General features: G+C 38.6%; 1 protein-coding gene across 1 annotated transcript; it reads right to left on the bottom strand.

The window, feature by feature from the left end:
• Window positions 1–8,713: 8,713 nt before the first annotated feature.
• Window positions 8,714–21,068, bottom strand: RFXAP (regulatory factor X associated protein). The gene is made up of 4 exons (XM_019793462.2): window positions 20,904–21,068; window positions 16,892–17,680; window positions 12,132–12,239; window positions 8,714–10,185 (listed from the first exon to the last, which is right to left on the bottom strand). Exons 1-4 carry the CDS (start codon window positions 21,066–21,068, stop codon window positions 10,075–10,077), a joined length of 1,173 nt encoding a protein of 390 aa, XP_019649021.2. The 3' UTR covers window positions 8,714–10,074.
• Window positions 21,069–24,943: the final 3,875 nt, after the last annotated feature.

Raw genomic sequence — 24,943 nt, 5'->3', positions numbered from 1 at the left:
CAGGACCCCAGGATCATGACCTGAGCCAAAGGCAGACGCCTAACTGACTGAGCAGCTCACGCACCCCTCATTTGTCTTTGAAATAAAATAATTGCAAGCCTCCAATTGCATGTGCAATGACCATGCTGTAGCTGGTGGGGTAAGAGAAGCATGCTTATGATTTGGTTTGGAAATAGGTATTCAGCCACACTGCAGTAGCAAAGAAAGGTAGCTTTGACAGTTACACAGTTAAAATTGTTTTTATTCCAAGCATTTATTTTCAAAATGTAAATTTCGGTTAAGATTAGAAAGAAGCATAAGGAATTCTGGTGTGGCAACCAAGAGTGGCAAGTGCTCCGCTCCACCGTTGCAGAGCGAAAGCAGCTGTAAACAGTATGCAAACAGTGAGTGTAGCCGGGCTCCGGTAAAATGTTATGGACACTGAAATTTGAATTTCAATATTTTTCGCATATCACGAAACATTTTCCTTTTGATTTTCTTCAACCATTTAAAAATGTAAAAACTCTTCGTAGCCTGCGGTGGAACAGAAACAGGTTGCGGGTCGAATTTGGCCCGGGCCAGGGTGGTCCGTTTGCCAAGTCTTGCTTGGAGGACTGAGAGGCCACCCTGCGTGTTCCAGTCACAGCTGTGCTCCCCTCTGAATGCAGCCTCATGAGACACCCCAAGCCCGACCACCAGAACCCCTCAGCTGAGCTCAGCCAGCCCGCAGCATGAGAGCAATGTCAACAAAAAGATGGTTATTTTAAGCCATCATGCTTTGAGGTGGTTTGTTGGATAACCAAAATGGGGGTCCTCACCATTGTTATGTTTGGAATGTTGATGTGACTTCATCTTGGATCCCTCAGGAGGCCTCAGGTGAGAGTAGCGTCTTCTCACACGGTTCAGGCATGCGTATTTGAAAGCACCTCCAATGTATTATTGTATAGTTGCTACTCTGGTTCTGGTCAGTATCCTGGCTCAAGATGATTTGCCAGAACACCAGCTCCACAGGAGATCTCTGTTCAGAATACTTGTGTCTCTCTCCTAGACTACGTGGGAGGGCTTGCTATTTTGGTTGCTAGAAATAGACCAGTTCCTGCTTCCGATTATTAATAGCAGATGTGAGCTATTCCATTTCCAAGCAAGGGTACAGTGTAGACAGGAAGGTGGCACTAGCTTCTGAGGACATTGCTGTCCCTGCGCTGCTGTGTTTGCACAGTTACTGTGCTGATCCCAGCATCTGATCTTCAGCTTGCATCTAGTAGAGCTCATGGCCGGGTGCTTGGTGGTCAGAGAGCACCCAGCCTTCTTCAAAGTGAGCGCCTGAGAGTTGCTCCATGTGTCTCAGTTTTAAGTTCTCCTACTGGTTTAGAATAGGCAATGCCCGTCCTGGGCAGGGGCTGTAGTCATTTTCTAATTGCAGACAAAGCCAGAAATGTTCAAGAAATGAGATACTGGATGGACTTTATGTCCTGTTTGCAGGTAGCAAATGTCTGGGACTAGTGAGTAAAGGGCAATTATCAACTGTTGCTTTTCAATGGCATGAATGAGAAATAGAAGACAGTAACATACCGTTTCAATGTAAGTTAGAGGAAAGGGTACTTCGATAGAGGAATGCCTGGCTTTTCTCAGGCACATACCTGGACACAAGGCTCCATTTCCTAGCACAAAAGGCAGGGTGTTCATGAAATGAAGTCTGTTTTCCACACTGAGTGCAGAGCCCGACACCGGTGCCATTCCAGACCCTGAAATCATTACCTGAGCAGAAACCAAGAGTAGGTTGCTTAACCAACTGAGCCACCCAAGTGCCACCTCCCCTCCCCTTTTAGAAAGAAAAAGCCATCTTTGTAAGTATAATAGGAGCCTGGAAAAAAGGGTCTCTGAGCGCTGCCCTGCTAAAAGCAAACCTGACTTTTCATAGTAGCAGACAACTTTTGTTGATCTTAGAAAAATACTGATTTCCTTAAGACTCCGGTTCCTTCACTTTCTGGAGGAAATAATGCTGTCCCAGGTACAGTCCCCCCACAGATGATTCTAATCAACATGATGGGGAAGTTCAGGTATGTATATTTTTTATATAATTGTAATAAGTAATAATACATTTTTGTGCAAATGCTTAATGTTAATTAATATAATACTATTAATATATCCTGTTTGTTATTAGATCTTCAAAGGCTGCTGGGCTAAAATCTTATTAGTCCTGGCTGTAGCCTCCAATTTGAGGACAGTAAATGATATAAGATGCAATTATAAGAGAGGAAAACAGAAAATCTCACTAGTCATAACTTCTCTTCTGGTGGTTTTTCACGTCTTAAGTAAGGCTGCATGCATTTCTGTATTACTAGGGTAAAGCTATGAAAGAGGGAAGATTTGTTTATTTTGATGCAGTATACAATAACAAAAACCATTCATCTCTAATGCTTTAGAATAATACAAGTGATTATTTGGAGGGTAAGTGATAAATGTTAGGCTAATAGGGGAAAGTAGTCCATGTCCTGAGTAGGAAATGAGATCAACTCATCTAATTATTAAACAGTTCAAATATCTTCACTAAAATAGTTTTAAAAAACATTTGTTAATTTTAAATTTAATAAAAGCAGCATTTTAATCAGAACCTTTTCTATAGTGTGGCAGTTCAGCTCATTTTAAAATAAATCACTATCTTTTTTTTTTATTAAATTGCTATCTGAACACAGGTAAAGGTATGTGCCATTCAACAGCATCTGTTGTCATGATTATAATATTCATTTTCATACCTAAAGAAAATGAGGAGCTGAAGGAGTCACAATGATACAAAAGAATACTAAATTTTCCACGTCAATTACACAAAAGAAATTAGGACAGTTTGACAATACCTGTACTAATTATGTTTTCGAATTCTAGAAAGAGAAACAAGAAATTATAAATCAACAATCATTTGAAAGATCCCAAATTGGATCTTTTAAACCAACACTGGAAACCCAAGAGTCACAAAAGAAATATCAGATATGTTAAAAGATACAAAAACTAAAATCTTGTATGGCAAAAACACCACAAAAGAAGTAAATAGGCAAATTTTAGATTTGGGGAAAAAATAAAAACAGGGTGGGAGCACCTGCCTGGGTGGCTCAGTCAGTTAAGCATCTGCCTTCAGCTCAGGTGTTGATCTCAGGGTCCTGGGATCGAGTCCCACATTGGGCTCCCTGCTCAGTGGGGAGCCTGCTTCTCCCTCTCCTTCTGCTCTTTCCCCCACCACTCGTGCATGCTCTCTCTCTCTCTCAAATAAATAAAATCTGTTGAAAAAATGACAGGGTTAATTTTTATATTCACCAGACTTTTGCGCATTGAGCAAAAGGAAGCCTAAATACATGACTAGGTGATTCACAGAGCAAATATATGAAGAGGTACTCAAATTTCCCACTATTCAGGGAAATGCTAATAAATGTAACAATTAGCAGTACATATCTATCAAGGAAGAGTTAAACAAAAACAGTAAGTCCTGCTGGCAATAAGAGGAAAAGAAATTCTCCCTTGATATGCTAGTAGACATTTGCAGTGATAGAGCCCTTGGGGGGAAAGAAATATAATTAATATCTAAAGAAAACACATATCTATTTCCCTCGACTCAACAATCCCAATTATGAGAATCTATTCCATGGCCACTGAATCACCAGTACATACCAGTACAGAAGGATACACTACAGGGAGGTGGCATTGTTCATAGTGGCAGAAACCTGGACACCAAGTAAATGCCATCGACAGTGGAATGATTGAATGTGCGGACACATTCCTACCACGAGGTGCTCTGCACCCATCTAAAGGAATGAATCAGAGTCACAGAAGTGACTTGGGGGGACTTCTATCTATACAGCACTGGAGCATAAAAGAGTAATATGCTGACATGTATACTATGCCCACACTTTTATGTAACTGACAGTTGCTATATGTGTACATGTGTCTGTTAAAGATTTACAAAACATAGAAAAAATAAGGCAGAATACATGCCAGGTCGTTGACATAGGTTATCTGGAAGGTGGGCAGTATGTGGAAGACAGGGTGGGGAACTAAAAAATGAAACAAAAGGGAGAACCTAAACCAGAAATCCTCAGTATACACAATATAATTACATTGATGTATTTATATAAAATTATGTGTGCATACAGAAATTTGAAAAAATTTAGCATATAGTGAAGTGCCTACCGTGTTTGAAACTAGGCACTTAGAAGTGTTAGCTCCTCCTTTAGCAACAACATTCTACTGTGGGCAGAGCATCATTTTTGGAGACAAGATTTAATTCAAGTCTTGGCATCCAACAGACCTGTTTTACAAGTCACTTCTCTGAGCTTCTTTCCTCATCCAAACCAGGGACAATACTTGCCATGTTTTGAGGTTCAAATGAATTGGCACATGGAAGTACTTTCTAAAATAATATAATTAGGGTGCAATATTTGGCTTTTAACACACTTCTAAACCCAAGGGTTAGTATACAAAGGCTTTATTTATGACAGGGCATCCACTGTCAAGTGTGAAGTCCATGCTCAAACTGCACTGGCCTCGCCATGATTATGTACACAGCTCTCACGACTTAACAGTGTGCAGTAAGTAACTTAGAGTCCGAAGTCCAGGATTTGAATCCAGCTAGCAGTGCAGTCTTGAGCAAGTGACAATCTCTGCAAGCATGTATCTGCATCTACGAAATAACTGTTGGGATGGGATGGTTGGAAGAGTAAGTAGCCAGGACTGTTTTTGAAAATTATAAAACGCTAGAGAATTGGTATCATCCTGTCATGCTGTCTTTAGATTATAATCTTCCTTCATCACCTCCAGGAGGGAGTTTACATTACCGCAGAATGGATGGTAGGAAACTCCAGGGGGAAACAGCACTATAAATAAGTGCTAAATACATGGAAATGAAGATTTATCAGTAAAAACATCTCTTCTCATAAACTGAAATAGAGAGCAAAGGAAAAAGCATAAACCACATACTCTTCTTAATTTGTAACAAGATTTCCATTTGCAATAAAAACATTTTTTAAAAAGTCATCCATGGACTGGTAAAAATTCAGGCAGTACAAAGGATTATTTTGATAAAAGATGGTTCCTAATCACTGAACCCCCCATTCTGCTACTTTATACCACCAGTGCCCCAATTTTCCCTTATGGAAGCAACACTCAGTTTTGTATACAAGCTTGTATGTGTGTATAAATATATCTTTATATATAATTTTTGGTAAGATTGTTAGAACCCTTTGCATTTGCCTATTCATAATTAAGTCTTTGACTATAGACCACTTAAAATTTTTGGCCAGTGTTGCCTTTGACTGTTCTTCTGAGGGCCATCTGGTTGGTTGTCTTCTTTTTCTCCACAGTAGTCTGGATTAACTACTTCTGAAGCAAAAGATTTATTTTATAGTTTTCTTTTTCTTTTATTACCACTTTTTAGCATTACTCTGTGCCAGCTGATGAGCTGAACTAAATCACACTGGGTTTCTTTCTTCTCCCTGAAGTGAGAACATCACTCCCTCCTGGAGTGATGTTTCTGACATTAAATCCTGCAGGCTTGTTTCCCCACCCCGCCGAATCACACTTAGGTAGAAGCCTGGGAATGGTCTTACAAGACTTCAAAGAGCTTGATTTACTGAAACATATTATTACATGAGTGTAATAACATTGAGGCCGTCACAATCCGTTGTGATGAGTTCTGCTAGTTTCCTAGCTTAAATATCTCGTGTTCTCTCATTCTTCTAACACTTGGCTTGGCAATCTCAGAGAAAACCCCATTCCTTGTTGGCCTCATTTCTCCTCCACTCAGCCTGCACTGTTACTGAAAGCACTCTCTCAAAAGCACCCTAATCTCATCTTCTTCTTCCACTAAATGAATCTGAGATCAAGCCTGCAATACATCTTTCCTACTACGGCGGCTGGTTGAGCCCCACGAGATAGTGTCACGTTAGCTGCAGAATACCATTACAGAGTCCTCGTTTCCAGCATGCGCAATCTTCAATGCCATTTAGCAGTCCTTTCACCTAGTTTTAGGATATAGTTTGGCTGGATGTAACGGAGACATCATATTAATCATGGCAACCATAGGATATTCCATTTCTTTTCCAGGTAGTCATCCCAAAACAAGGGATTTCCAGCCAGGATGGTAGCTCTGCTCCTTGAGGCCATCCAAGGACACAGGTTCCTTCTATTTGTTCCCTTATCCCCAGTGAATCACCCTCATTTGGCCTACAAGCGATCTCTTGCTTTGTCCACATTCTAAGCAGCAAGACAGAGGAAGAAGGGAAAGTGGGCTGCCTGCTTTTTTTTTACAGGGCACTAGCTGGAAGTTGCACACTTCATTTCTGCTTTTATCTATTGACCATTAACTTATTCATAGGGTCTCACTGAGCTGCTAAGGGCAGCTGACAAAGAGTCTTAAAAAAAGAAAAACAACACTTAAAAAAAAAATTGACATACAGGGACACCTGGGTGGCTCAGTTGGTGAAGCGTCTGCCTTCGGCTCGGGTCATGATCCCAGGGTCCTGGAAAGGAGTCCTGCATCGGGCTCACTGCTCAGTGGAGACCCTCTGCCTGCTCTGCCTGCCACTGCCCCTGCTTGTGCTCTCTCTCTGGCAAATAAATGAATAAAATCTTTAAAAAAATTTGACATACAAAATATATATTGAAAAATGTAAAAATCACATGTATATGATGTATAGGCATATAAAATGTTTAGCTTGCTGAACTTTCATTAACAGAATACATATGTATACCTGGCATCCAGGACAAGAAGAGTAACACCAGAACCCCAGAAGCTTCTTCGTGCCTTCTCCAGGGCTCTGCCCCCTCCCAAAGCTAACCACGCTTGAATTCTAACAGTAAGCTTCACCTGCATTTGTACTTTATATAAATGGAATCATCCACACACCGTTTGTTGCCGGAATTCTTTGCCATGGTATTATGTGAGAATCAGCTACATTGCTGTGTGGCTATTTTCCCAACACAAAATTCTGTTACTATGAAAGAAGGGAAAAACAGATATCAGGGGATTATTAGCAGGCTACTAGCTATTAGCCATCTCTCTCATTAACTTCAGTGTATCTTCCTAACTTTCCCTTTTTCCTTAAGCTTCTTATAAACTCCCCCACTGCACCTTGGCAGCTGACTTCTGACTTTGCTGGAAAATGGAAGCTGTGAATTCCTTTATGCTCTTATTACTACGAATATACCATATCTATATTTATTATATCTCCTTTCCCCTAGCTTCAAACGAACCAGCCTAGAATTTCTTCTTCCATATTCTGTTAAAGTGGTCACAGGGCCTGCCCAAATTCAAGGGGGTGGAAAAATAAAATCCCATTCTTTTTTTTTTTTTTGAAGATTTTATTTATTTGACAGAGACACAGCGAGAGAGGGAACACAAGCAGGGGGAGTGGGAGAAGGAGAAGCAGGATTTCCGCTGAGCAGGGAGCCCGATACGGCGCTGGATCCCAGGATCCTGGGATCATGACCTGAGCTGAAGGTAGACGCTTAACGACTGAGCCACCCATGCCCCCCTAAAATCCCGTTCTTAATGGGCCACATCACATAAGAGCATGTGATTGTTGTAGCCATCTTTGGAAAGTAGTCTACCACACCCAGCTTGAAAGCTTTTGTACAGCTATTTAAAACTATAGTAATCATATCCAGAACTATGAGAGAAAATAATAAATTAATAAACCACTAAATTTTGGGGTCATTTGTTTAGCAGCAATAACTATATAGTGAGGTGTATCAGTTACCTGCTCTCAAGAATGCTGCATAACAAATGGCCCCAAAACACATAAAACATTTATTATTGCTCACAAGTCTACTGGTCATCTGGGTGGTTCTGCAAATCTGGGCTTGGTTTGGTTGATTTGGGCTGGGATTGAATGCATTTGCGGTCAGCTGGCAGGGTGGCTGGGGGAGAGCTAGTCTAGCACAGCCTCCCTCACACGTCTGGCTGTTCACCACAGCAACTGAGAAGGGTTCTAAAAAACAACTGGAAGGGTTCAGAATCTTTGGAAATCTACTCAGAGCTGGTATATATTATTTCTTCCACATTCAATTGGCTAACAGAAGTCACAAGGCCAGTCCTTTAGATTTAAGGGGTAGGTGAATAAAATCAACTTCTTGGTGGGAGAAGCAGAAAAGTCAGATTGCACAAGTCTGGAGTACATGAAAGGATAAATGAGTGGGGACACACTGCAGTAAATCTATCCAAAATAAGTAAAAACTGTACTGTTTTAATGAGCTGTCTGTAAGCATATACTGAGAGTGATATTTATATGTACATCAATTCAATCCGTCTTATTTTAATTCAGCACTCCTTAGCCTATTACTTTCCCTCCCTTCCTATCCCTCCTATTCCATTTGAAAAATAAGCTGATTTTCTTTTTTCTTTTCTTTTTTTAAAGATTTGACACAGAGAGAGAGAGGGAGCACAAGCAGGGGGAGCAGCAGGCAGAGGGAGAAGCAGACTCCCCACTGAGCAGGAAGCCTCATGTGGGGCTCAATCCCAGGACCCCAGGATCATGACCTGAGCTGAAGTCAGATGCTTAACTGACTGAGTCACCCAGTTGTCCCTGATTTTTTTTTTTCCACTCTAAAAGCTAACTTACACTGTAGGGATTCAATAAACTTCCAACACCATGAATAAGAGAATTAATAGTTAATAACAAGTGTAAATGAATTCCTCTGCATCCAGAATGAAAAAAAACTAAAGAACAGAATAAGTGAATCAGACAACTGAAAGGTCTACAACTGGACTTTAATGAATAATTTTGATAAAATCCGTGATTTTGCACGGATGCACAGCTACAGAACACACATAAAAGATAAACAAAAAGATTCTTTCTCTCCTTAAGTACTTTTTAGAATAGCCATGACAAAGTTTAACTTGATACATATTTCAGGGCTTAAAACCCAAGAAATGAACACATTTTTGCACAGTTATATTTAAGAGACATAAATTTATTATCTAACATTGGAAATACTCTCTTGACATTTGATTGTTACTCTTATTGGTAGGTTTGCCTTTTAAAAGTTTTCCTAGGAGACAATACAAGAAAAAAGTACCCATCCAGATTACCCATCATCATTCTGTGAACATTACTTTAGGAATAACACGATCTTAAATTAGCTCAATTTTGAAAAACATTGACAAAATGCGGGAGTGTTACTCTTACTTTTAGAATCTCTTTTTGAAAAGGAAATTGATATTAAAAATTGTTTTTGTCCTGACATTGGTGGAATGAGATACATCTATACTGTTCACAAATTCAACACACAAGACCACTTTAAAAGAGAGAACACTAACAGGAAACATGAAACGAGAACTCAACTTTAGGAGATGCTTTCATTCCGGTGTACCTAGTTAACCCCTCTCCTAGGTTTTACCAGCACATCTCTGAAAATAAATGTACATCCTAATTTCATAGATAATTAACAATGATCATTTTCCTTATACATTTAAAATATGCTTACCTCTTTGACAGCTTCAGTCTTAACTGTAAAGAAAAAGTTATTTTAAGAACCCAAATTCAGGTGCCCCAACTACATTTTATCATCACATATCAGTGTTTCTTAAGAGGAGAATTACTGACATTGTGGGTGATATAATTATTAGTTGTGAAAGGCCATTCCAGACACTGTAGAACATTTAGGATTCCTGATTCAGTCACGAAAAACCAGGAGTTTTCAACGTCACTGCGACAACCAAAAAATATCCATCCATTTCTGATTGACCCTTGATAAGAACCACTGAACTAAATGATCAAAGATTAACATCTATTAACTTTGTGACTTCCACAGAAAGTAACTGCTCCATTACCTTCAGTAACAATGACTGAAGAGGAATACTTCATTTAAAAAAATTGTAATTAAACATTATTTTGGAAAGATAAGCTGTTTCTTCAAATTCATGGTAATGTGAAAGGATTAGATGCACAAAGTGCAATACTTATTTATCCTCAAATTCACACATACATTTACCGGAAAATGACTGTTTATGGTTTACTGGCATATCTAACCCCATTTATCTTTAGTATAAAAATATGTCCATCTACTACAACAAAATAAAAAACACGTGGACCTTCTTAATAAATTCCTTCACACTGATGTTCCTGGAAACTGCTGCTGTCTTTGCTCCAAAACTTGCTGATTTAATAGCTGTTGCTGTTTCTGTAAAAACTGCACCACTTCTGGACTTCTTAATAATGACTTGAAAAGAAAAAAGAAAAAATATATTTATTAACATTATTCTTATGGGATTAGATTGTCTTCATGCTATAAAATTACTCTGACATGTCTCTGCACAATGTGCTTACAAAACAAAATGTGCCTGAACTGAATTCACACTTGCACTTGATGGCCTGCATTAAATTCCAACTAATAATAATAAAATTTGATGTCATACATCAAAGTACTAAAACCTAAATGTAATGGGTGAAGCCTAATCTTATCAGTGACTTAGTACACAAAGGAAATGCTTTCTATGTTATGCCAGCATATATACTGTCTATGGAACATAAGAGCAAACAGCCAAGAATAGCACTGGCCCAGGATCACAGCAAGAAAAACAAGAGTATGAAATGGAGCCACATGTGAAAATGGCAGTTAGATGCCAGTTTGGAAATCCATTTAAAGGTTCATTTTTCTCACTAGCCTATTAAGTCTTTCTGAAGAAATTAAAAACAACATGCATGTGTGTGTGTGTATAGGTATTAATACAAGTAATATTAGCACATTTCAAAAATTTCAGAAAAGACAGAATATGATGTAAAAAAAATACAGTTTTGTACACCTACCATTTTTAAATATAGTCACAGAACAAATACAACAGACTATAGTTAATTTGCTTTTACTTTAACAAAATACTTCTATAAATTGATGAGGGAAAAAAACTTTGGTCCCCAAAAATTAAAAAAGATAAACAAAACGAGGTGGAAATACTATCATTAAATACTGATTTTAAAACTTAACATTAGAGCACAGTACATTTTCTAGTTATTTGTTTAAAACTTACTTATTGTCAACTATACTTCAATAAAAAATTATTTGTAAAGATGTACTATTATTCTATCGAGTAAATGCACAATAATCTATTCAGCTATTATGAGACTGTTGAACATTTAGGTTGTTTTAACTATTTGTGATAATTACATTTCTGACAACATCTTTATGCTTAATTTTATCCATACATAGGATTTATTTCCTGCGGAGCTCAAGGGATGACCATTTTAGAGACTCCTAATACCACTATCCAGCTGCTTTCTCGAAGTCTGATACCAATATGCAATACCACCAACGGACTGAGAGTGCCCATTTCATGAAACCCCCAACATCACTGTGATGTCATTTAAATAATTTTCATTTGTTGTATTGTTTATTGTGATTTTTACTGATACTGAATACCTTTTTGTATCATTTAATGGTAGCATTTCTGCTTTTATTCCTGTTTATACTTTTTGCAATGTACTGAAGCCAACATGTTTTCCTCATCAATTTATATATTTTGTAAACTAAAAATGTCAACCATATTAACTACAGTGTCTTATATGTGTTGCAAATATTTCCCCTATATCTTAGTTTGAAGTCTGCATTTTAACCACCATTTTTGACAATATTCATTTCTTTGTAATTCTATTTCTTTTAAGCTAGAAAAAGATTTTTAAGATTAAGTCTCAAGTCTATTTTTTTTATTTAAAAATCTTTATCAGGAATTTAGTTTGATGTATAGTGATATGATGAGCTAAACTCTTTTTTTTGTCTTCAAATGATTACCCAATTACTTCCATATTTATTGAAAAATATCTCCTTTTCTGATTGAATTCTGATGCCTTCTAGCAAATTTAGAATGGAGATCCTTATCAAATGTTGGTCTCATTTTACCTCCATACCACTAATGTATTTTTCCATAAACCAAAGAATTCAGTACCAAGTCTGTTTTAAAATCCCATTTTGCTCAGATATTCAAGGGTTAGTCAATGAAGATACAGGAACAAAGTTTGTTTTGTGAGAGCATTATGAGATTCCAGTGTGTACTGGCAGAGAAGAACAATTCAATTCTGATGACCAGTTGAGCAAGTTTTAAAATCTCAAAAATCTAAATAATTGTAACAACTTCTGTTAATAAATGTGTAAGTACTTTACAAACAGATACTTACCAGTCTTTTTTGATTTAACACTTGTTCTAAAAGAGTAGGTCTTGCAGGACGATCCCCAAAGGTTCCTGTTCTTTGTTTAACAATGGAGAGTATGTTATCTGTACTTTCCTGGGATAAATGATAAAAATGCAAACAGGATTAACATAATATAATAATCCATGATTATACACTTTCAATGATGAAATGAATGGGTCCTCAGCTTCTCTTCCTTCTTGCCCAGTCCCTGTGAAACTTTGGGAAAATCCCTCATTAAGTCATAGATAAAATGTTGGCAGTTAATTTTATAGAACACTCCTCACTCCCTTCTCCCTCCACAATTTCCAACTTCTGATCTCCAGTCTCTTGAAGGTCTCAAAATCAGTACTGGGGTAGAGTTAGGAGGAGCAAAAAGTTACTTGTGAGCTGTTTTCAGTATTACAAAAAATGCCAAGTGGAAATTGAACATTCTCTTCAGATAAAGCTATCTAGGCTAAATCAAAGTTTGTCTGCCTTTGGATGGAATATATAAACTCAAAGGCAATTTACATACTGCTAGAGACCCTCTGATAGTTTTTTATCCAGTTAACAACAATTAATGGGGGGGGCGGTAAAATAATAAAGAAGCAACTGATAGACAAAGCTTTCAAAATTTGAAAGTCCCTAGGAGAAAAATGATGAACTGGCTTTGAAAAGACTGGAAAACACTGGTATATTTATCTCCTGCCATTGGTACAGACAAAATAGTTAAGTCCTAAAATGAAAACCATACTCTGAGACATCCTTACCCGTAACTACCTAACTACCAAATATGTATCCCCAGTTCCTTGACAGAATCTTAAATACAATTTTCCTGGCATAACTAAATACTGTAGTTAACTGAGATATTCTGACTGTTATAAAACCATGATACAATATACTGACCACATCCAAAAATGCTGACTAAGCAAATATAGAACTATAAATGTTTTACCATAAAGCCATGCCATTTGTAAATTTACTCTTCTTTGCTCTTCATTTAGGTGGTTACTAAAGCTGTTTTCTTCTCTTGACCCCTCTCTACTGGCCTCTGAGTTCTCTGTTAGAATAGCCACTTTCTCTCTTTCATTATGGGAAGTTTTTATCAATCCGATGTGACAAAAATGTTCAATCCCTAAACATTTTAGGCCGCAAAATGTAAAAAACCAAAAACAAAAACAACTATAAAAAGAGCATTCTGATACCTAAAGAAAACAAAAATAATATCTTCCTCTCTCCCCACAGGATTAACTATGTGTGGCACTGTTTCATTTTTGTGTGCACAAGAAAGGGAATCACGAAACTGACCTGATGACAGAGTACCCTATATTCTCACAACCCCAAACAAAGCACTATGCAGATTCACAATGTTAATGTCACAAAATCACAGAAATTTCTAGTAGATATAACCTTGAGTCAGCTAGCACAAACTTCTACAATGTTGGGATTCTCTTTTCAAAAATTTTCAACACCTTTTGCCCTAAGAGCTTACCAACTTTTGAGGCATCCCGTTTAGTTTTAAATAACTACAACATTTAGGTAAGCTTTTATTTAGACTGAGCTGAAATACATATCTCTTGTGATTTTCACCTAAGAGTCCTAGTTACATAGAACTATGCAAAATAAACCTACTGCTTCTTCCAACTGATAGCCTTTTAGATATTTAAGGATAATGATCACTCCCATAAGTCTATTTTTTTATCCCTAGTTCCCTATGTGTCTCTCCTATAGCATAATTTTTAGACGCATGGACTAAACGTCATATACATTTGTTCCTTATTTAACTTGATTCACGTAAATGATTTTAAATACCTTAGTTTCTAATCTTGCTTTTCATACCACAGAAAACCCCTATCACCACTTGTAAGTCCTACTATAATCATCTCCTAAAGAATCTCTAAATCTATAGGCTTCAGCTTTAATCCACCCCATTAGAGTAGAGCCTCTGTTACTTCCTAACTAGAAATTTCGTTTGAAGACACCAAACCCAAATCCCATAGTCTGACATTCAACACCACAGAAAAACTGGCTACAAATTCTCTTTCCAAATTTATTTTCCATGAATTTTCCACATAAATATTCTGCTTTAGTTAGAATGGTCCCCTTGCTTCTTCCCAAAAGTGGCTTCTGTATTCTTGCTTTCCTTTCTTTACTAAGATGTGTTTCTCTTTCTTTTATCTACCAAAATTTGAGGGAAGCAGTATAGTGCGGGGATAGAGTGAAGGCTCTAGAATCAGATTGCTTGGGTTTGAGTATTTGCTGGCTGTACAACCTAGGCCAAGTTACTTAACCTCTCTGTGCCTTAGTTTCCACGCATGTAATGCTGAAGGGTGTGAGACTCCATTTACAGCTTAGCACAGTGCCTGGCACATAAGAAACTTAGCTAATTAAGCTTAAACTATTAGCTACCTTTCTGATGTATACTGAGTTATATTTTCTCTGCAAAGCCTTTCCAGAGCACCTCAGCCTCTAAGGATCTATCCTCCTCTCCACTATTAAAATAATACTATACAGTTGGCCCTTATTATATCCTGATGGTAACTGTTTGTTATTTTCTTTACCCTCAGTTCGACAAAGATAAAGACTTACAGCTCTTGAAATCTCAGAACTGGTCAAGTGTCCTGTAACATAAGACAAATGGTATAGCAGGGTATTAATTTTTCCTTATAGCAGTTACTTCTCTTTCCCAAAAAAGTGATGCAAATTACTTTAGAATAGGCAAATTATTTTATAACAGGAAAATTCTTTCTGTGGGAGGTGGAGGGGGAGACTTAATTCAGTATCTATTTGCCTTTTATACATGTTCCCCAAACTGTAGATGCAAAAGCTGGACAGTTAAAAGAAGGAAGCTATAGATAAAATAGTTCTTTCTTGAAAAGAAGTATATTAACTTCTCTCTCTGTGAAGAATTCTGAAATGAATTTGGAATGTATAAAGGGCAAACAATGACCCTTACTAACTTCCATTTTGTAATAAGTGAGATGCTTGTTTCCATAATTACTTGTAATCCAAGATTTTGTAAAATATATTTTACAAGGATGTGGATACAGGTTTTAAACCTAAGATCCACAGGGGTCCTGAACTCTGTAATGTGTATGCAAAATTAAATACCTACCTATGTGTATTTTTCTGGGAAAAGAGTTCATTAGGTTTCATCAGATTTTTAAATAGGTCCTTTTACCCTAAAGAGATTAAGACTCAATGGGATAAAAGGAAAAGAGAAGTCACTCCGACCCTAATCAGTGTGAATTAAGTGTGAAATGCTGATGACTATAGATTTTAAAAATATTTAGAACATCACATTTGTAAACAATTCCAAAGTCTAAAATTTTAGCAATGAGGCAGCTGTTCAAGTCTAGCAAAAACTAAGAAAGGTAAAGAGTTTTAGAATACATCCTAGGACAGCTTTCAGTTTAAAATTTTTTCTGGATAATTTTTAACAAAATTCAATTTTTCAATGAAAATGTACTGAGGGATTATAGCTTTTATTAAAAGGAGGAAGGCACACAGGATGAAATATCTGCTTAACTTATAACAACTTCGAAGTATACCACTAATAGTGACAGTAGTTTACTGACTTACTATCTGTGAGACACTGTGTGAACACTCAATATGGACTATCTCACATATTCACTGCAATGTTACAAACCAGGTACCATTTTAATACCCATTTTACAGATGAAGAAGCTGTGCTTAAAAGAGTTTAATAACCTGTTCAAGGCCATACAGCCAGCAAATGATGGAATGGAGATTTGCAGCCAGAAGTCCAACACCAAAGCACTGGCTTTAACCCTCAACACAGTTCAGGGGCGCCTGGGTGGCTCAGTCATTAAGCATCTGCCTTCCACTCAGGGCGTGATCCCGGGGTTCTGGGATCAAGCCCCACATCAGTCTCTTCCACTGGGAGCCTGCATCTCCCTCTCCCACTCCCCCTGCTTGTGTTCCCTCTCTCTCTGGCTGTCTCTCTCTGTCAAATAAATAAATAACATCTTTAAAACAAAATAAAACAAACAACCAAAGAAACCCTCAACACAGTTCAACTCAAACACTCCAAAACTCTTCCTGAGGCTTACACCCCATTTATTCCATCTTCTTTTGTAAGGGCACTAAGAAAAGGGCTAGTGAGAACAGGGTACTAACAACAGGGATACTGAGAATAAGGTATTAAATACAGGGTACTAAGCATGGGAGTACTGACAACAGGTCTATTAAGTATAAGGCTACTGAGAATAGAATTACTGAGAACAGAGTACAAAGAATAAGATTAACCGAGAACAGGACACTAAGAACAGAGTACTGAGCATAGGGGTACCAAGAACAGCTTACTAAGAATAGGGATACTGGTAACAGTATGCTGTGAAAAGGGTAATGAAATCAGGAAGAGATTACCTTCTCCAAAGTACAATTTCATTTAGGTTCCTAAGTCTCTTTGCCTGCTCCTTTAGCGATGGGTCAGATCAATCGCTTATTGTTTTTCCAGCCCATATCCCAGATCTTTGAAATGACAGATTTGCTGATGTATCACATCATTTCTATTGACATTTATTCTCTATCACAAGGATGCAACAGAACTGTTAAGGCTTTGAACGTGTGCGTATAAACTTTAATTTAGGACAAGCACTCACTAACTCTCAGCCACAAGTCCAGCCACAGGAACCTGGCCCATCTGGGAGCAGGTGGGTAGTGCTGGAAATGCGGTTCGCATTTAGAGTGGAGGTTCTTCTAACCACCTCCCACTCCCCAAGACCCCAGCTAAGGTCGGATACCTCCAGTCTGACGTTTCCCGTGCTGCCAGGCTGGGCGGACCCACTGCAGTTCAGAGCCTGGTCACTTTTCTTCTTTTTGTACTTGTCCTTGTACATCTTGTTCCGGTGTTTTTTGCACATCCAAGGCTTCCGCTGCTTGGCCACCTGGCTCGTGGTCTCGCTGCAGCCCTCGAAGGTGCAGGTCTTGCTCATGCTACCCCCGCCGCTGCCCCTTCTCCGGGCTCCCCCGCTGCCACCCTCGCCCCCAGAGTGGGTCTCCTCGTCCTCCAGATCCTCCAAACTAGCCGCGCTCTCGCCTCCCCCCGGGGCGTCGGAAGTGTCCAGCAGGTCGGCTTCGTCCTCCCCCGCCTCCTCCTCGCCAGCCCCCACCACTTCGCACAGGTACCTAATGGGCTTGGCTGCCGCAGTGCCGTCCCCCAGGGCCGGGGCCTGCCTCAGGACGCCCTCGGCAGCAGAGTCGTCCTGCCCTCCGCAGGGGTGCATTACCAGCAGGGTAAACTGTGAGGCCGGGGCCGGGACGGGGGCTGGAGCCAGGGCCTGGCCCAGAGCAGGGGCGGGGGCCCCGGGGCGGAGCGCGCCGCTGGCAGCGCCGGGCCCCGCACCCTCGACAACACCCTGAACCTCCGTGCTGCTGACACCTTTTGGGGGTCCAGGACCCCAGCCCTTCAGCACCTGCAGGGCCCAACGGCACTTCGCAAATCGAAGAACCAGGACACGCGAGAAGGAAAATCTCCGGCTTCGCGAAGGCAGCCCGACTGCGCCTGCGCAGGAGCGTTTCCACGCCGGTACCTTTCAGGGAACTCGGCGACTCTGAGGGGCGGGGCTGAGCCGCCAGTGAAGGAACTGACTGCGCAAGTGCGGCTCTGGCGCTGGCGGGAGGCGCCGCGCTTCGCTGGCGCCACCGCTGCTGTGGAGGCTGTGTAAGAAACATGAGAGACTATGGACTATGAGAAACAAACTGAAGACTTCAGAGGGGAGGGGGTGGGGGAAGGGGATAGACTGGTGATGGGTAGTAAGGAGGGCACGTATTGCATGGAGCACTGGGTGTTATACGCAACTAATGAAGCATCAAACTTTACATCAGAATCAGGGGATGTACTGTATGGTGATTAACATAATATAATAAAATAAAATTAATAAAAAAAAAAGAAGTTGAAGTGTGCGGGTGCTCGGTAAGACGGCGCTTTTTTTTTTTTTTTTTTTGCTGAAGCTTACTGTGTTTAAAAAGTTTCAAAACACTTGTGAACTGGAACTCCACAGTGTAAATTAAGATTGTTCGTGAGCGATTTTATGACTTGCGGCGTTCGGACGCTAATTATCGTAATGTTTTGTCACTAACTGCCTGAAATGGGAGCTGTGAAGCTGGGATGTGGTGATGTCACACCTGGGACCGCTAGTTAGCAGTCAGGGAGGGCAGAGGCGGCCTGTTTGAAAATGGTGCAGTGGAGAAGGAGTGGGCCAGACTTGGGCTAAAATTCTATTTGTGTTGAGAGCTAAGTGATTTGTTCTTGATAAATTTTTCTGTCCTGGAAACGTATTTATTTGATTTTTAGTATCTGTCCTTTGCTATGACCGCTGAGGTAAGTTTTTAATAACGTTTTCATTAAATACGGTGAAAATGTGTGAAAAGCAACAGTGAATGACAGACGTTAAAAAAAAAAACCAACAATAAATGATCTGTCATTTTTACCACTTGTTGCACAGTTGCTGGTTGCTAAATCTTAAATTAGCCAAATCTCATGGGGCAATCGATCCTGCCAGGTCTTGAAGGAAACTGTCTAGTTGTGCTTTTTCTGTGTATTCCTTCCTCCTTGCCTAGTCGGGTTTTGAATTCCACCTATTGCGGAGGAAAGCAGTGACTATCCAAGGAATGATAAATCCACTCACATTAAGGTGTTTGGGTGTTGATGTGTGAATAGATCACCAGCTACATTTCAAAGAGAGGCACAGTGGATGGGAGAAAGTTCGGAATTCGACAGACCTGGGTGGCACTGTCCTGTGTGACCGGGCCTAGTTAGTGACAGCTTTGGCTTTCTGAATGGTGAAAGGGGCATTCTGTGGTGTGCTAGACCAGGTTGATGAGAGCCAGTTGTTAAAATATCAGGAGTTTAATGAGCTGGAGGTTAAACACTTTCATTATTAAAAATTAAATTACATCAACAATTAAATTATTTTAAAAACAAAAGTTAAAGACCTCAAAACTCATCACTTTCTAATTGTTTTCCAATGTTTTACTATTAGCAACGCTTATAAGATTAATTATGTCTGTTGTATCTGTATGTGGAAATACTGTGGAGTGATGTGATACGGCACATCTCTTAATTGCATTCAGTGATGTCACATTGGTTGCTTGAAACTAGCCATGGTGAGAGTATTTACACTATGGAAATTGTCCAATGAAACAAAGCAGAGCTTGATTTACTGTCGATTGTCTTCAGACTGAAAGTGATAGTAAAAATGTTAATGAAGATTAAACTTAAAATGTTTGATCTGTGTCTGTCACATTGTCAATAGCCTCCCAAAATTGAGGAAATATTCTTTCAGTATTTGAAAACTACCGTGATTTCAGCAAAGTAGTTGCTTACATCATTGAAGAACAAGTGAAGTCCTGGCGTACATCTTCATTGTTTCACTTTTGTCTTATTAATATAAACAAAAATATGAGCCAACATTCATGTGAGAACTACACTCTGTCAGTAATGTGAGCAACTTCTTTGCTGATTTGGATAAAAATCAAGCATTTATTTATAGTTTGAATTCATGACACTGCTGTTGGTGAAATAATTATAAAAGCTGACAGTGGATTTTGCAAATAGCAAGTCACACTGAAGTGTGGGTGTATGGAATTTACAATAAAGAGCCTTGTGATTTTTATCATTATTTGTAAATCATGTGCTAAACATTTTTTCTATCAGTTAACTCTTTTAAAAATTTACCAGCATATCACTGAGAGCAGTGCTATTTAAATCCTAGTACAAATTCCTGTTATGGTATTCAATGAATGACAGCAGGGTTTTTTTTTTTTTAATTTTATTGAGGGATAATTTATATATCATGAAGCCCACCCATGGTAAGCATGCAGTGTAATGATATAGGTCAGCAGGGAACAATTGACTCCTGTAGTACTGCTTTAATATTCCATTTTTCAATGTTAATGTAATTTAACTGTAACTTAGGCTTCTTCCTTTGCTTAAGAAAATGATGTATGGTGATGGGTATTAAGGAGGGCACTTGTGTTGAGCACTGGGTGTTACATGTAAGTGATGAATCACTAAATTTTACACCTGAAACCAATATTACCCTATTTGCTAGTCAACTAGAATTTAAATAAAAACTTGAAATAGAAAAAGAAAATGATGTATGGTGGTTTTTTATGTAATTTGTAATTCAAAGAAAATTATTTTACACATAGAACCATAGTTCCACATGTGTTTTTCTCTATTTCAAATTCTGTAGACTAGTTCACCTTCTCTTATTTTTTTCTTCCTTTCTTGCTTTTAGACAACAGTTTTATGTTTCTTTGAGAAGTAATATATGCTGTGTGTTGGAAGCTTAGAAAGGAACCATTCTAATTTCCTTTTTTCAGTCACCCTAGGTGTTGTTTCAAACTATGAAACTTGGCGTTCACAGAGTACCAATATTCGGCAGAAGGGAACTTTACCATTGTGATTACAGCATAGTAGAGTGGTCTTAAAAGCAATTATAAGCCTCATTTTTATCTAAGAAGACTTGTATGGAAATAAATATTTAGGTGTTGGATTTTATTTTATTATTTCAGATGTAAAAAGTACTTAACTGTATTATATATCAGTTGGTGATATTGATTGAATGAATTTTATGATCATTACAAAACGATAATTTTCAACTCTACTTCCTCTGTATTTATGAGTTGGCATTTTACTGTAAGGAAGAGCCTTCCCTTTTACTTTATATGTTTATTTATTGTTTATATACTATCAATATGGGCTCAGGGATTAATGTTTTATTTAATGGATTGCAGTCTCTTACTTACCTTATTGATTTTGCTGCTCAAATTGTTCTGGATTTTGCTGGACTTTCTAGATTTGGCTGGTAGTAGTCCTTCAAGCTGCCTCCTATATCCTTTTGAGCACTCCCTTGCTTTCTGGCACAAGAAGGTATTCCAGACCTGTCTTGTACCTTCCCAGCTCCAGTCCATTTCTCCTTTCTCCTAAGATTTCTGATTCCTTTTCATGGGGAATGATATCTAGACACCAAGATCGAGGTGCTAGATGTGCTCGTTGTTACTAGGCACTTTCAGTAGGTAGAGATAAAGGGAAAAAATCCAAATATGTGTATATCTAGATATGTATATATCTGTATCTAAGCATGAATTCATGCTGATTACTGATAACTCCAGTTCAGATCCTACCCGCAGTAGTCTTTCTTGCCTTCCCCCATTCCACATTAGTATCTTCTTTCTTCCCAAGGAGAACTTTGTTGATGACATGAGTCATCATGAGATGAGAAATTTGTTCATGACAATCTATATTACATGTTATATTTTATTAGTTTTTTAATTTAATGAGTTTTTAAAAAAATAATTTATCCTTTACTTCCAGAAATGTAGAAGGCATATTAAGAAAATAAAAATGAACAGAGTTCATTTCTTTTTTTAAAGATTTTATTTATTTATGTGACAGAGAGACAGCCAGTGAGAGAGGGAACACAGCAGGGGAGTGGGAGAGGAAGAAGCAGGCTCCCAGCGGAGGAGCCTGATGTGGGACTAGATCCCGGAACGCCAGGATCATGCCCTGAGCCAAAGGCAGACGCTTAACGACTGCACTACCCAGGTGCTCCCAGAGTTCATTTTTGAGCCCATATCTGTATTTCTTGCATCTGTCAGTCCATGGATAATGCATGACTATAGCAAAAAACAGACTATGCTTAGACTTCCAGATACATTGTTTGCATTTTGTTTAGGAGAGCCAGGAGATAAACTCCTTTGAAAGAGGATTTCAAAGAGTTGCTGCGTACATAATACTTTGATAATAATGTTATCAGTTTAAGAGTGCAGGACTTTTAGGGGAGGAAATATTCCTGGATATTAGTGCCTGATGTTTTGACTTTAGTTAGAAGATCAAATACTTTAGTATTTGATCATTCATACCCCTAATCATCCTTGAATCTAGCCTAACATAAAGGTCACAAAATGTATTACCTAAATATTAATAAAATACAGAACAGTAGGGAAATATCTACAAAATGACCTCCTCTGGTTCCTTTACAACAAGGAGAGTTCCTCTATCCCCACATGGTGTGTATTCGTAACACTTAAGATGTAATCAGGCTGAGTCCTCATTTGAACATAAGCAGGGAAACATTTTTAAAACTATTTCCAAGTAATTCAGTTAAGTTTGGTCTCATGCAAATAGTGTGACTGGAAGAACAATGAGAGGAAGGACTTGATCTAATCTATATGAACATAGAGTGGGCATCTGGACCCATCTGCTATGACAGTAAAAGTCTGGGTTCCATTGAGAAACAGGTTATCTTCTCATCCTTCTTGAGCTATGTGTGGAGATAGGGAGGACATAAAAAACTCCTAGAGGTTTCATAATTTAGTTTAAAGTACACAACAAATTTGTTTTTCTAATTAGGATTTTTTTAAGATTAACTGAAATAAGGCCACCAATTTATAGCAACATTACTTTTTCCAGAGATGAGAGATCTTCAGGAGTGTGGGTAGGTTACTTTATCGAAGGTCCATTCTAGTAGATAATTTTGACAAAACAAACAATATTCTAATGACAGATTAAAGAGGCTAACTCTGGTAGCACAATGTATGAAGTAATGTTTGTTCTGAGATACCTTAGTCTGGTGGCCTTAAGCTCTATTTTGGCATAAGTCTTAGCATGACAGCTTCATCAAGGGAACCTGAGATGATTTGAAAGGACACAAGATATAAATAGGGAACTGAGGAAAGAGTGGCAATCATATGATATATAAAACATGCATTTCACCTGTTGATGTAATTACTGCTGATAGTACCGCTAGGTTTATGCCTGAAAACACAGTATTCTGGTAAATTCTATCTTGTACAATTTCCATCAGAAAAGGGGAAAAATACATGTTATGTTTATAATTGCATATGCCATATAACAGGAGAGAATTTCTATTTGACTAGCTATTGATGGAAGCCAAATCTGTGCTTATGATTTTACATATTTGATGACTAGAATACTTTTCCACAGATTGGTTTCTGGCTCCATACCTTTCAAACCCTTTTTCTCCTCTAGTGTCTCATGTTAAGAACCGTAGGACACATTTTTCGCATTCATATTGTGGTTTGACCTCTGATTGTACACTTTGTTTTGATGTCCAATGAGTCAGTACAGTATAGGCAGTAGGAATATTCCTGAAAACCTCTGCTACATGGGAGAGTGGGGGAGAGAGTGAGTTAGCAATCTCATGACTGTGAACCACATAAATATATCCTACTAAACCCAAACTAATTGTTTCACAACTCAACTTCCCCCAGTCAGATCCCCACATGTCTAGAACCTCTTCACCACCACCCAGCACAAGAAGAAATGTGACAGGAGGGAGGTCCAAGTAGAAAGAGTTAGAAATGTTACAAAAACATATGCCCATGTCAATACAGTGCTGCCCCCCTCCCAGCCTTGGACAGGATGAAAGGGCAAGACTTGGAGCTTAACCATCATCATTAGTGTGTAAATCCACCTTGGCTCATAAGTACTTTGTCCAGATAAATAATTTGTCCAGGTAAGTACTTTGCCTCTCAAAGAAGAAATCTTTTGACCTAAAGGGTCCACTTAGGAGGACTGGGTTTGGAATTATCTTAGGGAAAGGATTACCTATTATCCAAGCATTTGAAAACATGATTGTGCTAACTTCCCATCATCAAGCTCATCTTTACATTTTCTTTCTTTTTCTTTATGAAATCCCTTTAAAATTTCTCTTTAATAAGCTCCAAAAGAATATTATTCCCAAATTAGCAGGAGACTGTGAGGACTGGCCTGTCTCATAGATTTACTGTAAGTATTAAATGACATAAGATTCTGGCCCTTAATAAGTGCTCAATTAAGGATAACATCAGGATAAGCGGTTTGTTAAATGAGCTGAATTGGTAGAGTTTGGAAAGTACTAACATGTTCTCTTGCTACTGTCTTTAAACCTAATGTATCTGCTCTCCCTGCCCCTCCTCGCCACCCCAGACAATGTTTTGGGAATATCCCATTGTTTTTCTGTTCACTAATAAACAGTCTCATTTTCAGATTTTAACAACCCCAGGAACTATGATATCAAAACTTCATTTTTTTCTCCATTTACTTTAAAGTTTCTCTCCTCCTCCATAACTCAAGGTTGACTGAAGTTTGAAACTGACTGGGGAGTGGTGGGCAGATATGTACTTGGTTTCTTTATTTTCCCATCCTCCACTTTCTCCCCTATTTATGATTGCTATTTCTGACCTCTCCCAGTCAGGCATAGGGATAAAGGGAACTTTTGGAGAACAAAAGCTTATTTGGCAGGTGTTATTGTAATCTACAGTTATAACCCTTTATGTAGCAGATGCCCTAATGCTGGCTTTATTTCTGATGGGTGCTTCAGTGAGTTCTGTTCTTCTGATTTTGGTGGTACCATTTCCATAGCATCTTTCTGTGGATGGATCAGTATACATCACACAGGACACACTCCTTTCAGGATAACTCAAGGCCAGCTACCTTGCCCCATCATGGATGGAAGAGTAGCTGGTTTCTGTTGCTCCTAGCTTTTCACTGTGTTGTGAAGACAGCTTCAGCCATTTTTAAGGAAGAGTCAGTTTACAATCCCTGTCACCCCCTGAACTCTAGGGTATATGTGCAGTTTCTCTGAAATGTTCTTTTTAAGCTCAGCACATTCATCTTGAAAGATGCATTGAGGGAAACACATAGTTCACCTGTAACTCCCTTCAAAAAAGTCCCCTTCAATCTTTTTCATTCTTGTCACACTCTTAACTTCTTTATAGGTAAAAGGGAGATGACAGTGGGGAATGGGTTTCAGGTTACAGAACCATTTTGAAACCACACTGGT

The sequence above is a fragment of the Ailuropoda melanoleuca genome, chromosome 7, assembly GCF_002007445.2.
Source record: "Ailuropoda melanoleuca isolate Jingjing chromosome 7, ASM200744v2, whole genome shotgun sequence".
Classification (NCBI taxonomy): Eukaryota; Metazoa; Chordata; class Mammalia; order Carnivora; family Ursidae; genus Ailuropoda; species Ailuropoda melanoleuca.
The sequence above is the reverse complement of the archived record's forward strand: the minus strand, read 5'-3'. Positions and strand labels throughout refer to the sequence as shown.